The sequence below is a fragment of the Rattus norvegicus genome, chromosome 17 (assembly GCF_021556685.1).
Source record: "Rattus norvegicus strain SHRSP/BbbUtx chromosome 17, alternate assembly SHRSP_T2T, whole genome shotgun sequence".
NCBI classification, from domain to species: domain Eukaryota; kingdom Metazoa; phylum Chordata; class Mammalia; order Rodentia; family Muridae; genus Rattus; species Rattus norvegicus.
The window spans coordinates 64194974-64209759 of NC_141550.1; the positions used below are offsets into that span (position 1 = coordinate 64194974).

Here is a 14786-nt window from a genome sequence, read left to right on the forward strand (position 1 = left end):
CAGGAAACACTTCACTGAATATGCAGTGAACATTACCTATATTAGTATACGTTACATATTAGGATGTCTCCAAGAATAAATTACTACTGTGTTCTTTAGGAAATTATGATACTTAAGCATGTTTTAGTAAACAGTATTTGAAGATAAATAACATCAAGATAGGTAAGTAATTTGTCTCATGACATGTGTATCTACGTGTGGAGAATATCTTCTCTTATATGCAAAACACCAACGTAAAATAAGTGCTACATTGTTTTGGGGAGAGGAGGGCTCTTTGATTTTGTTTCTTTATCTGTTTGTTTGCTTGTTTGTTTTTTGGTTTGTTTGAGACAAGATTTTTTGGTGAATCCCTGGATAACTAGAACTATTTCTATAGACAAGGCTCGCACTAAATTCAGAGATCTGTCAGTCTTCAATGCCTGTGTAATGAGTTAAACGGGCTGTGTCAGCACATCTGCTCAAAAGCTAAGCTGTTTTACAGAGAAAAGCATTGAGAAACAACATGATAATCATGATATTGAGAGAAATATCCAGGTATAGAACCATTGATGCACAATTTCTGAAAAATAAGGCCAAATTAGTACATGCTGCATTAAACTGTGTTTTGTGCTCCTCCACGTGTAGCAGAGAGGAGTAAGTTTACTTCACATGTTGTTATTCATGTACTTTTTCAGAAAACATGCTTGATTCCATCTATGGCTTTTCCTTGTTACTGAATACTGTACTCATAGGATTGTTCTTAATGTTCAGAGTATAAATAATCTGATGATCTGACTAATCCATGAGACTATACTGGTTCACATCATCAGGGGTATTTGTTAATCTACAAAGTCAGGACTGCTCCCTCAAGCTGAGAGAACAATCAGGAAAACTGGGGTTAAGCAATTTTGCTGCATGCAGGAAACACACCTCAGTGAAAAAGACAGATACTACCTCAGAATAAATGGCTGGAAAACAACTTTCCAAGCAAATGGCCTGAAGAAACAAGCTGGAGTAGCCATCTTAACATCAAACAAAATTGACTTTCAACCAAAAGTCATTTAAAAAGATCAGGAAGGACACTTCATATGCATCAAAGGAAAAAAACACCAAGATGAACTCTCAATCCTAAATATCAATGATCCAAATGCAAGGGCATTTACATTCATAAAGAGAACGTTACTAAAGCTCAAAGCACACACTGAACATCACATGAAAATAGTAGGAGATTTAAACAACCCACTCTCATCACTAGACAGATCATGGAAACAGAAATTATACAGGGACATAGAGAAACTAACAGAAGTTATAAACCAAATCCATAATAGATTTTTATAGAACATTCCAACCTAAAACAAAAGATATACCTTCTTCTCAGCACCTAATGGAACCTACTCCAAAAATGACCATATCATTGGCCACAAATCAGGCCTCAACAGATACAGGAAGATAGAAATGATCCCATGCATCCTTAAAAGAACAGCATGCACTAAGACTGGTCTTCATAACAATAATGACAGAAAACCCACATATACATGGAAATTTAACAATGCTCTTTTCAATGACAACTTGGTCAAGGAAAACATGAATAAAGAAAATAAAGACTTCTTAGAACTTAATGAATATGAAAATACAACATTCCCAAATTTATGGAACACAACGAAAGCGATACAAAGAGGAAAACTCATAGCTCTGAGAGCCTGCAAAAAGAAGCAGGAGAGAGCAGATCTCAGAACCTTGACAGCAGCACACCTAAAAGCTCTAGAACAAAAAGAAATAAATAAACCCAAGAGGAGTAGAAGTCAGGAAATAATCAAACTCAGAGCTGAAATAAACCAAGTAGAAATGAAAAAGACTATATAAGGAATCAAAAAACCAGCAGCTGGTTCGTTGAGAAACTCAACAAATAGTTAAAGCCTTGGCCAGAATAAACAGAGGTCACAGAGAGTGTATCGAAATTAACAAAATCAGAAATGAAAAGGGAGACATAACAACAGAATCTGAAGAAATTAAAAAAATCAACAGATCCTACTACAAAAGCCTATATTCAACAAAATTATAATATCTGGGGAAATGAACAATTTTCTACACAGATACCAGGCACCAAAGTTAAATCGGGCAAATAAACCTTCTAAACAACCCCATAACTGATAAAGTAATAGAAGCAATTGTTAAAAGTCTCCAAAATAAAAAGAGCCCACGTCCAGAGGGGATCAGTACAGAATTCTATCAGACCTTCATAAAAGACCTCATACCAATACTCTCCAAACTATTCCACAAAATAGAAACAGATGGAGCACTACAAAATGGCTTCTATGAACCCACAAGTACTCTTATGCCAAAACCACACAATGATCAAACAAAGAAAGAGAACTTCAGACCAATTTCCCTTATGAATACTGACACAAAAATATTCAACAAAATTATTGGAAGCCGAAAACAAGAACACATCAAAACAATCATTCTTCATGATCAAGTAGGCTTCATCCCAGGGATGCAGGGATGGTTGAATATATGAAAATCCATAAATGTAATCCACTATATAAACAAAGTCAAAGATAAGAACCACAAGGTCATTTCATTAGATGCTGAGAAAGCATTTGACAAATTTCAAAAACTCTTCATGATAAAAGTCCTGGAAAGATCAGGAATACAAGGTACATATCTAAACATAGTAAAAGCAATACACAACAAACAAGTAGATAACATCAAACTAAATGGAGAGAAACTTGAAGCAATTGAACTAAAATTAGGGACTAGAAAAAGACTTCCCACTCACTACTTCTTCAATATAGTACTCAAAGAGCTAGACAGAGCAATCAGACAGCCAAAGGAGGTCAATGGGATACAAATTGGAAAGGAAGAAAACAAAATATCACTATTTGCAGACGATATGATGGTGTACTTCAGCAACCCCAAAATTTCTACCAGAGAACTACTTAACTCATTAAACAACGTCAGCATTATCAAGTGTCTGGATATAAAAATAACTTAAACAAATCAGAAGCCATCCTCTACTCAAAGGATAAATAGGTTGAGAAAGAAATTAAGGAAATGACACACATCACAATAGTCCAAAATAGTATAAAATAGATTGGTGTGATTTTAAACAGGCAAGTGAGAGATTTGTATGACAAGAACTTCAAGTCTCTTAAGAAAGAAATTGAGGAAGATCTCAGAAGGTGGAAAGGTCTTCCATGCTCATGAATTGGCAGGATTAATATAGTAAAGATCGCCATCTTGCAAAAAGCAATCTACAGATTAAATGCAATCCCCATCAACACTCCAACTTGATTCTTTGTAGACATAGAAAGAGCAATTTGCAAATTCATTTGGAATAACAAAAAACCCAGGATACCAAAAACTATAATCAACAATAAAAGAACTTCTGGGGGAATCACGATTCCCTACCTCAAGCTCTATTACAGAGCAACAGTTATAAAATGTGAATGGTATTGGTACAGAGAGAGGCAGGTAGATCAGTGGAACAGAATTGAAGACCCAGAAATGAACCCACATAGGTATGATCACCTGATCTTTGACAAAGGAGATAAAACCATGCAATGGGAAAATGATAACATTTTCAACAAAGGGTGCTGGTTCAACTGGTGGTCAGCATGTAGAAGAATGCAAACCAATCCATTTTTATCACCATGTACAAAGCTTAAGTCCAAGTAGATAAAGGACCTCTTCTAGTTTGCTACTAGAAGAAAAAGTGGGGAAGTCTAGAACACATGTGCACTGGGGAAAATTTCCTGAACAAAACACCAATGGCTCATGCTCTAAGATCAAGAATCAACAAAAGGGACCTCATAAGACTGCAAAGCTTTTGTAAACCAAAAGACACTGTCATTAGGACAAAACAGTAAATAGCAGATTGGGAAAAGATCTTTACCAATCTTACATCTGATAGAGGGCTAAAATCCAAAATATACAAAGAACTCCAGAAGTTGACTCCAGAGAGCCAAATAACCATATTAAAAATGGAGTACAGAGATAAAGAAAACATTCAAGCTGAGAAATATCGAATGGCCATAAAGTACCTAAAGAAATGTTCAACTTCCTTCCTCATCAGTGAAATGCAAATCAAATCAACCCTGAGATTCCACCTCAGATCAGTCAGAATGGCTAAGATCAAAAACTCAGGTAACAGCAGATGCTGGCAATGATGTGGAGAAAGAAGAACACACCTCCAATGTTCGTGAGATTACAAACTGGTTCAACCACTCTGGAAATCAGTCTGGAGGTTCCTCAGAAAATGGATATTCCACTACCTGGGGACCCAGCTATATATCTCTCTTGGTCATCTACACAAAATATGCTCTAACGTACAGCAAATACACATGCTCAACCCTGTTCATAGCAGCCTTAATCATAATAGCCAGAAGTTGGAAAGAACCCACATGCCCTTCAACAGAGGAATGGATTCAAAAAACGTGGTACATCTATACAATATAGTACTACTCAACTATGAAAAATGATGACTATAAAATTCATAGGCAAATGGATGGAACTAGAAAATATCATCCTGAATGAGATTACAAAAACACAAAAAATCACATTTTTCTTGTACTCATTGATAAGTGGATATTAGCCAAAAAGAACCAATTATCCAAGATGCAATCCACAGGTCAAAGGAAGCTCAAGAAGAAGGATGACCAAAATGTGGATGCTCCCACTCCTTCTAAAAAGGAGGGAAATAATCCATAGGAAGGGGGATATTCAAGCAAAGTTTAGAGCAGTGATTCAAAAAACGGCCTGTCGAAGCCTGCCCCACATGTGGCCCTATTATACACAGTCACCAAAACTAAATAAGAATGATGAAGCTAGAAAATGGATGCTGAAATGGACCGAATATAGGTCTCTCCTGAGAAACACATCCAGAGCATGTCCAATACAGAGGTCAATGCTAGCAGGAAACCACTGACATGAGAATATGGCACCACTGTGGGCAGTCACAGGAAGTACTGAAAGAGTTGAAGAAGCTTTCAATCACATAAAAACAACAATACCAACAAACCAGAGCTTCCAGTGACTAAACCACTACACAAAGACTATACATGGACTGCCCCAGAGCTCTAACTGCATATCTAGCAATGAAGAGACTTGTTGGGGGACCAGGGGAAGGGAAAGCCCTAGGTCCTGCCAAGGGTGGACCCCCAGAGCAGCAGAGTATGGAGGGGGTGCAATAGGTGGGGGCTATAATGTTCAATACATGATGGGGGAGAGGGAGGGGAGGAATGGGTGCTTACGAACAGGAAACTGGGAAGCAGAATAATGTGTGAAATGTAAGAAATATATCTAATAAAATATGAAACCAAAATTAATTAAAAATTATTCCTATGCGTGAGTTTCACAAATAGATGACATCAGTTTTAAATTTATTAGAGTTTCAACAAAATATATGTATATGTATGTATTTCAGACAGATAAGATAGCTTCCTGGGTATAGGTGGTTGACACCAAGCCTCCCTGTTGATCAGAGTTCATTCCCAGGACACAGACAGTGTGAGGAAAGAACCAAGTTCCACACATTGTTGTCACCCTTCCATACTCACTAGGGCAGTCACGTGACAATACACACAAATGATTAGCTAAATCTAATTTGTAAAATGTATCATTTCAAAATTGGGAAATTTATTCATTGTTCCATTTGTGTTCACTGCAGTTTTGCACATATGTTTGCAGAGTGAATATGCCTGCTGTTGCACTTGTGATATGTCTCATGGTGCCTAAAATATTACTATACAGCCCTACTTGAAAAAGAAAAATGGTATTATGAATACAGCACACTTACCCCACTTGTACCATCCAAGGTCATCTGAGGCTGTCCTAATTCTTCTATTTGACATTGTCTTTCAACTTTTAGCTTCTGACACCTACGTTCCAGTCTGAAATCCATATTTCAAATAATTATGTTCACAGATCAATTAAACAAAACAGACAGCTCCTGAAATATTTAGATACTTTTCTAAAATTGTTCAAGTGAATGGCTTGGTAACCACCATTTTTCTGGCTGTGAAATGTTATCCACACAGCCAAGTTTTGAGATAAGGTTAAAGAAAGTATGCATTTCTACTTCTGTGCATGTGGTCCTTGAACATATAAAGCATGCATACTGCTGAACCCCAACCCAGCATGCAGGTCCATAATTCAAACAACTTCAGGCAGGAACGTTTCGATGGCACCAGAAAGGACTCTTATCAGAAATGCTACGACTTCATCTTGTATTGCTTATTTCCTTTATGGGCTCTCAATTTCCTTGCCATATTGCTTTCCACTGTACCTCTCTAGCTGCTCCAGCATGTCCTCTTCTCTACTTGCAGCATCTTTTCGTGACTGGGAGCTAAACATCTGGGCCTAAATGGAAGATAAATATGTCAGTCACAGTCTAAAACATGCTGTCCAATCCTGCAGTTCTGCGGTCCTGTACTATGTTCAATTTTCTGAGGAAATAGGAAAGTTTCTTCCCTTCCATGTATTTACTATGACTCTGTGGAAACTGTAGTCAACAGCTGTTACAATAGGACTCTCATAGTCATAGAGCCTAAAATGAGGATAGCTGGCAATTCTAATATCCAAATAAATTGTGCTTTTTAACCATTAAATTTTATCTGTTACTGAAGTTGCAATAATGGGCCAAATGGGGAGATATTGTAAACTACATGATATAATATTTTATACGATTATATCTCAGGAAACACTTCACTGAATATGAAGAGAATATTACTTATATTAGTATATGTTACATATTAGGATGCCTCCAAGAATAAATTACTACTGTGTTCTTTAGTAAATTATGACACTTAAGCATGTTTTACTGAATGCTCTTTGAAGATAAATAACATCAAGGTAGGTAAGATATTTGTCTCATCACATGTGTATCTATGTGTGGAGAATATCTTCTCTTATAGGCAAAATACCAAGGTACAATAAGGGCTACATTGTTTTGGGGAGATGAGAGCTGTTTGTTTTAGTTTGTTTATCTGTTTGTTTGTTTGTTTGTTTGTTGTTTTTTGGTTTGTTTGAGATAAGATTTTTTGGTGAATCCCTTGCTGACCGGAACTACTTCTATAGACGAGACTTGCCCCAAATTGAGAGACCTGTCAGTCTTCAATGCCTGTGTAATGAGTCAAATGGGCTGTGTCAGCACATCTGCTCAAAGGTAAACTGATTTACACAGAAAAGCATTGAGAAACAACACAATAAGTCATAATATTGAGGGAAATAGCCAGATATAGAACCATTGATGCACAATTTCTGAAAATTAAGGCCAAATTAGTACATGCTGCATTAAACTGTGTTTTTGTGTTCCTCCACGTGTAGCAGATAGGAGTAAGTTTACTTCACAAGTTGTTATTTAGGTACCTTTTTAGAAAACATGCTTTTCTCCATCTGTGGGTTTCCCTTGTTATTGAATACTGTACTCATGGGATTTTTCTTAACATTCAGACGATGAACAGTCTGATGATCTGACAAACCCAAGAGACTTTACTGGTTCACACCACAAGGGGTAGCTCTTAATCCAGAAAGTCAGGATTCTTCCCTCAAGTTCAGAGAAAAATCTTGAAAACTGGGGTTAAGGAATTTTGCTGCGTGCAGGAAAAACACCTCAGTGACAAAGACAGACACTACCTCAGAATCAGTGGCTGGAAAACAACTTTCCAAGCAAATGGCCTGAAGAAACAAGCTGGAGTAGCCATCTTAACATCAAATAAAATTGACTTTCAACCAAAAGTCATTTAAAAAGATCAGGAAGGACACTTCATATGCATCAAAGGAAAAATCCACCAAGATGAACTCTCAATCCTAAATATCAATGCTTTAAATGCAGGGGCATTTACATTCATAAAAGAAACATTACTAAAGCTCAAAGCACACACTGCCCATCACATGAAAATAGTAGGAGATTTAAACACCTCACTCTCATCACTAGACAGATCATGGAAACAGAAATTATACAGGGACATAGAGAAACTAACAGAAGTTATAAACCAAATGCATTTAACAGATATTTATAGAACATTACATCCTAAAACAAAAGGATATACCTTCTTCTCAGCACCTAATGGAACCTTCTCCAAAATTGACCATATCATTGGCCACAAATCAGGCCTCAACAGATACAGGAAGATAGAAATGATCCCATGCATCCTTAAAAGAACAGCATGCACTAAGACTGGTCTTCATAACAACAATAATGACAGAAAACCCACATATACATGGAAATTTAACAATGCTCTTTTCAATGACAACTTGGTCAAGGAAAACATGAATAAAGAAAATAAAGACTTCTTAGAACTTAATGAATATGAAGATACAATATTCCCAAACTTATAGAACACAACGAAAGCGATACAAAGAGGAAAACTCATAGCTCTGAGAGCCTGCAAAAAGAAACAGGAGAGAGCAGATCTCAGAACCTTGACAGCAGCACACCTAAAAGCTCTAGAACAAAAAGAAATAAATAAACCCAAGAGGAGTAGAAGTCAGGAAATAATCAAACTCAGAGCTGAAATAAACCAAGTAGAAATGAAAAAGACTATATAAGGAATCAACAAAACCAGGAGCTGGTTCTTTGAGAAAATCAACAAATAGATAACACCTTAGCCAGACTAAACAAGGATCACAGAGAGTGTATGGAAATTAACAAAATCAGAAATGAAAAGGGAGACATAACAACAGAATCTGAAGAAAATAAAAAAATCATCAGATCCTACATCAAAAGCCTATATTCAACAAAATTGGAAATTCTGGAGGAAATGGACAACTTTCTACTCAGACACCATGTACCAAAGTTAAATCAGGAATAAATAAACCATCTAAACAGCCCCATAACTCCTAAAGAAATAGAAGCAGTTATTAAAAGTCTCCCAAACAACAAGAGCCCAGGTCCAGAGGGGATCAGTGCAGAATTCTATCAGACCTTCATAGAAGACCTCATACCAATACTGTCCAAACTATTCCACAAAAGAGAAACAGATGGAGCACTTCCAAATTCCTTCTATGAAGCCACAATTACTCTTATGCCAAAACCACACAATGACCCAACAAAGAAAGAGAACTTTGAACCAATTTCCCTTAGGAATATTGACACAAAAATATTCAACAAAATTCTTGGAAACCGAAAACAAGAACACATCAAAACAATCATTCATCATGATCAAGTAGGATCCATCCCATGGATGCAGGGATGGTTTAATATACAAAAATCCATCAATGTAATCCACTATATGAACAAAGTCAAAGATAAGAACCACGGGTCTGAATGCAGTGAAACAGCCTCTTCTCTGGATTGAGGTGTGGGTGGAAGATGTCACTCAAGCTGAAATCCACTGATGAGGCACCCACCCCCTAAAAGCTACTGCCCAGGACCTCTGGGTGCCCTGGCTCCACCCCAGAACCCATAGTGTAGTGCCAATCACAGGAAAATCTGGGTAAAGAACACTTGAGAGAGAATGTGTGCACTTAGCTTTAATATAGTGCCAGGGCAGAACACTGCTGAGGGGTAAGCCCATGTGAGTAACCAGCAGGCAGTGGGGGGAAGCCAGAGTTTGCTTGCTTATTTTTCTTGCTATTCTATAGACTTGACCTTTTCTATCATGAGAAATTAAATAGTGAAACGGAAAACAGCCCTGACCAGTGATGGGCCCTATTCATGATCTTCTCTACAGAGGAACAGAGGAATAGGGGTCTCAGGAACTGTAGATACTTTGCTGACTGTTAAAGAATTTGGTTTGTCTTTGTCACTGGCATGTCTGTGTGTGTATGGTGTGTGTGTGTGTGTGTGTGTGTGTGTGTGTGTGTGTGTGTGTGCGTGCGCGCGCGCACGCGCATGCACATGCTTGTTAAATCCTTGGAATTTCCTGAGAGGATTGAGTGTCATTGTTTCTTGTCTGCCTTGTGTGTCACAGCAGAATTTATGTTGAGAGATGACCTAGGATGGTAGCTAGCCACTACCAGCTTGGTCATCGATTACAGGGTTGAGGCCTTGAGCTAGAAGGACCTCTAAAAGGAAGAAGAGAGAACTGGGGGTTGAGTTCAGTTCAACATCTCTGTGAATCCTGTCTACCTACAAACGATGGTTCAATTCTATCTCCAGTTGAGACCTAGAGCAGCTTCCCTGCAGATGAACACACAGCTCTGCTTCAGACTGATTCATTCTTGTCCCATGATGGCAGGACAGGGAGCCTCTGTGCTTGAGACCCTGCTAGACCCTGCCCTGTATGTGTCTTTGTTTGACTGCTTCTGATAATCATTCCTTTGAAAAAAATTCAAATCATAAAAAAGAAAAAAAAAGAACTACATTAGATGCGGAGAAAGCATTTGACAAATTTCAAAACCTCTTCATGCTAAAAGTCCTGGAAAGATCAGGAATACAAGGTCCAATGTAAACATAGTAAAAGCAGTACACAGCAAACCAGTAGATAACATTAAACTAAATGGAGAGAGAATTGAAACAATCGCACTAAAATTAGGGACTAGAAAAAGACTTCCCACTCACTACTTCTTCAATATAGTACTCGAAGTCCTAGACAGAGCAATCAGACAGCCAAAGGAGGTCAAAGGAAGAAAACAAAATATCACTATTTGCAGATGATATGATGGTGTACTTCCGCAACTCCAAAAGTTCCACCAGAGAACTACTTAACCCATTAAACAACTTCAGCATTAGCAAGTGTCAGGATACAACATTAACTTAAACAAATCAGTAGCCTTCCTCTACTCAAAGGATAAACAGGCTGAGAAAGAAATTAAGGAAATGACACCCTTCACAATAGTCCAAAATAATATAAAATAGATTGGTGTGACTTAACCAGGCAAGTGAGAGATCTATATGACAAAAACTTCAAGTCTCTGAAGAGAGAAATTGAGGAAGATCTCAGAAGATGGAAAGATCTTACATGCTCATGAATTGGCAGGATTAATATAGTAAAGATGGCCATTTTGAGAAAAGCAATCTAAAGATTAAATGCAATCCCAATCAAAACTCCAACTCAATTCTTCATAGAGATAGAAAGAGCAATTTTCAAATTCATTTGGAATAACAAAAACCCAGGATAGCAAAAACTATACTGAACCATAAAAGAACTTCCGGGGGAATCATGATCCCCTACCACAAGCTGTATACAGAGCAACAGTAATAAAATGTGCATGGTATTGGTACAGAGACAGGCAGGTAGATCAGTGGAACATAATTGAAGACCCAGAAATGAATCCACACAGCTATGATCACCTGACCTTTGACAAAGGGGCTAAAACCATGTATTGGAAAAATGATAGCATTTTCAACAAAGGGTGCTGGTTCAACTGGTGGTCAGCATGTAGAAGAATGCAAATCAATTCATATTTATGGCCATGTACAAAGCTTAAGTCCAAGTAGATCAAGGACCTCCACATCAAACCAGATACCCTCAAACTGATAGAAGTATTGAAAGAGTTGAAGAAGCTTGCAACCACAGAAAATCAACAATGCCAACCAACTAGAGCTTCCAAGGACTAAACCACAATCAACTGATCCAGGACTCCAACTGCATATATAACAGAGAATAGCCTTGTTGGGGCACCAGGGGAAAGGAAAGCACTTGGTCCTGCCAAGGTTGGACCCCCAAGTGCAGTGGAATATGTAGGGGACGATAAGGGGGATGTATAAGGTTAACTACCCAGTGGGGGTGACAGAGGGGAGGGAACAGGGGCTTATGGACAGGAAACTTGGAATAAATTTTCAAATGTAAGTAAAGTAAAATATCTAATAAAAAAATAAAAATAAAAAAATTAATTAAAAAATTATCGCGTGGGTTGGGGATTTAGCTCAGTGGTAGAGCGCTTGCCTAGGAAGCGCAAGGCCCTGGGTTCGGTCCCCAGCTCCGAAAAAAAGAACCAAAAAAAATTATCCCTACCTGTGAGTTGCACAAATTGATAACATCAGTTTTAAAGTTATTACAGGTTGCTCTTGAGATATTTCTCATGGTGCCTGAAATATTACTATACAGCCCTACTTGAAAAAGAAAAATGATATTTTGAATACAACTCACTTACCCCACTTGTACCATCCAAGGTCATCTGAGGATGTTCTAATTCTTCTGTTTGACATTCTATTTTAACTTTTAGCTGCAGAAAGTCACGTTTCAGTCTGAAAATCATATTTAAAATAATTAAGCTAACAGATCAATTAAACAGAGAGCTCCTAAAATATTTAGATACATTTCTAAAATTATTCAAATGAATGGCTTGATAAGCATCATTTTTCTGGCTGTGCAATATTATCCACACAGCAAGTTTTGAGATAAGGTTAAAAGTATGCATTTCTACTTCTGTGCATATGGTCCTTGAACATATAAAGCATGCATACTGCTGAACCCCAACCCAGCATGCAGGTCCATAATTCAAACAACTTCAGGCAGGAACTTCTCAATGGCACCAGAAAGGACTCTTATCAGAAATGCTATGACTTCATCTTGTAATGCTTATCTCCTTTATGGGCTCTCAATTTCCTTGCCATATTGCTTTCCACTGTACCTCTCTAGCTGCTCCAGCATGTCCTCTTCTCTACTTGCAGCATCTGTTTGTGACTGGGAGCTAAATGTCTGGGCCTAAATGGAAGATAAATATGTTAGTCATAGTCCAAAACATGCTGTGCAATCATTCAGTCCTGCAGTCCTGCACTATACTCAAGTTTTCTCAGGAAATATGAAAGTTTCTTCCCTTCCATGTATTTACTATGACTCTGTGGAAACTGTAGTCAACAGCTGTTACAACAGGACTCTCATAGTCATAAAGCCTAAAATGAAGATAGCTGGCACTTCTAATATCAAAATAAATTGTACTTTTTAACAATTATATTTTATCTGTTACTGAAATTGCAATAATGGGCCAAATGGGGAGAAATGCTAAACTACATAAGGTAATAATTTATACAAATATTTCTCAGGAAACACTTCACTGAATATGAAGTGAATATTACCTATATTAATACATGTTACATATTAGGATGTCTCCAAGAATAAATTACTACTGTGTTCTTTAGTAAATTATGACCCTTAAGCATGTTTTAGTAAACAGTATTTGAAGATAAATAACAACAAGAAAAGTAATTTGTCTCATCGCATGTGTGTCTACGTGTGGAGAATATCTTCTCTTATATGCAAATAAGCAAGATAAATAAGGGCTACATTGTTTGGGGGAGAGGAGGGCTGTTTGCTTTTGTTTGTTTATGTTTGTTTGTTTGTTTGTTTGTTTGTTTGAGACAATATTTTTTGGTGAATCCCTGGCTGACTGGAACTATTTCTATAGATAAGGCTAGCCACAAATTCAGAGATCTGTCAGTTTTCTCTGCTTGTATGATGAGATAAATGGACTGTGTCAGCACATTTACCCAAAAGCTAAGCTGTTTTACAGAGAAAAGAGTAGAGAAACAACACAATAAGTCATAACAATGAGAGAAATATCCAGAAGTAGAACCACTAATGCACAATTTCTGAAAAATAAGGCCAAATTAGTAAATGCTGCATTAAACTGTGTTTTTGTGCTCCTCCATGTGTAGTAGATAGGAGTAAGTTTACTTCACATGTTGTTATTCATGTACCTTTTTAGAAAACATGCTTTTTTCCATCTGTGGCTTTTCCTTGTTATTGAATACTGTACTCATAGGATTGTTCTTAACATTCAGAGAATAAAAAGTCTGATGATCTGACTAATCCATGAGACTTTACTGGTTCACTCCACCAGGGGTATCTACAAAGTCAGGACTGCTCCCTTAAGCTCAGAGAACAATCAGGAAAACTGGGGTTAAGCAATTTTGCTGCATGCAGGAAACACACCTCAGTGACAAAGACAGATACTACCTCAGAATAAATGGCTGGAAAACAACTTTGCAAGCAAATGGCCTGAAGAAACATGCTGGAGTAGCCATCCTAACATCAAACAAAATTGACTTTCAACCAAAAGTCATTTAAAAAGATCAGGAAGGACACTTCATATTCATCAAAGGAAAAATCCACCAAGATGAACTCTCAATCCTAAATATCAATGATCCAAATGCAAAGACACCTAAATTCATAAAAGAAACCTTACTAAAGCTCAAAGCACACATTGCACCTCACATGAAAATGCTAGGAAAAACTAGAAGAACACCCTACTCTCATCACTAGACAAATCATGGAAAAAGAAATTATACAGAGACATAGAGAAACTAACAGAAGTTATGAACCAATTGGTTTTAACATATTTTTATAGAACATTACATCCTAAAACAAAAGGATATACCTTCTCGGCACCTAATGGAAGCTACTCCAAAACTGACCATATAATTGGCCACGAAATGGGCCTCAACAGATACAGGAAGATAGAAATGATCCCATGCATCCTAAAAGAACAGCATGCACTAAGACTAGTCTTCAATAACAAAAATAATGACAGAAAACCCACATACACATGGAAGTTGAACAATGTTCTACTCAATGACAACTTGGTCAAGGAAGACATAAAGAAAGAAATTAAAGACTTCTTAGAACTTAATGAAACTCAAGATACAACATTCCCAAACTTATAGGACACAATGAAAGCGGTACGAAGAGGAAACTCATAGCTCCAAGTAGCTGCAAAAAGAAACAGGAGAGAGCATATGTCAGCACCTTGACAGCACACCTAAAAGCTCTAGAACAAAAAGAAGGAGTAGAAGAAGGCAGGAAATAATCAAACTCAGAGCTGAAATCAACCAAGTAGAAATGAAAAGGACTATACTATGTATCAACAAAACCAGGAGGAGGTTCTTTGAGAAAATCAACAAGATAGATAATTCCTTAGCC

At 37.3% G+C, this 14786-nt stretch overlaps 1 protein-coding gene across 1 annotated transcript in view; it reads right to left on the reverse strand.

The window, feature by feature from the left end:
• The window catches only part of LOC103690071 (interaptin-like), a 280698-nt gene that overhangs the window by 244125 nt on the left and 21787 nt on the right, over nt 1–14786 (reverse strand). The window contains exons 12-15 of the mRNA XM_087591928.1: nt 12499–12572; nt 12019–12112; nt 6266–6339; nt 5777–5870 (exon numbers count right to left, since the gene is read on the reverse strand). Of these exons, the coding sequence (XP_087448054.1) occupies nt 5777–5870; nt 6266–6339; nt 12019–12112; nt 12499–12572 (336 nt within the window). The remainder of the gene's footprint in view (nt 1–5776; nt 5871–6265; nt 6340–12018; nt 12113–12498; nt 12573–14786) is intronic.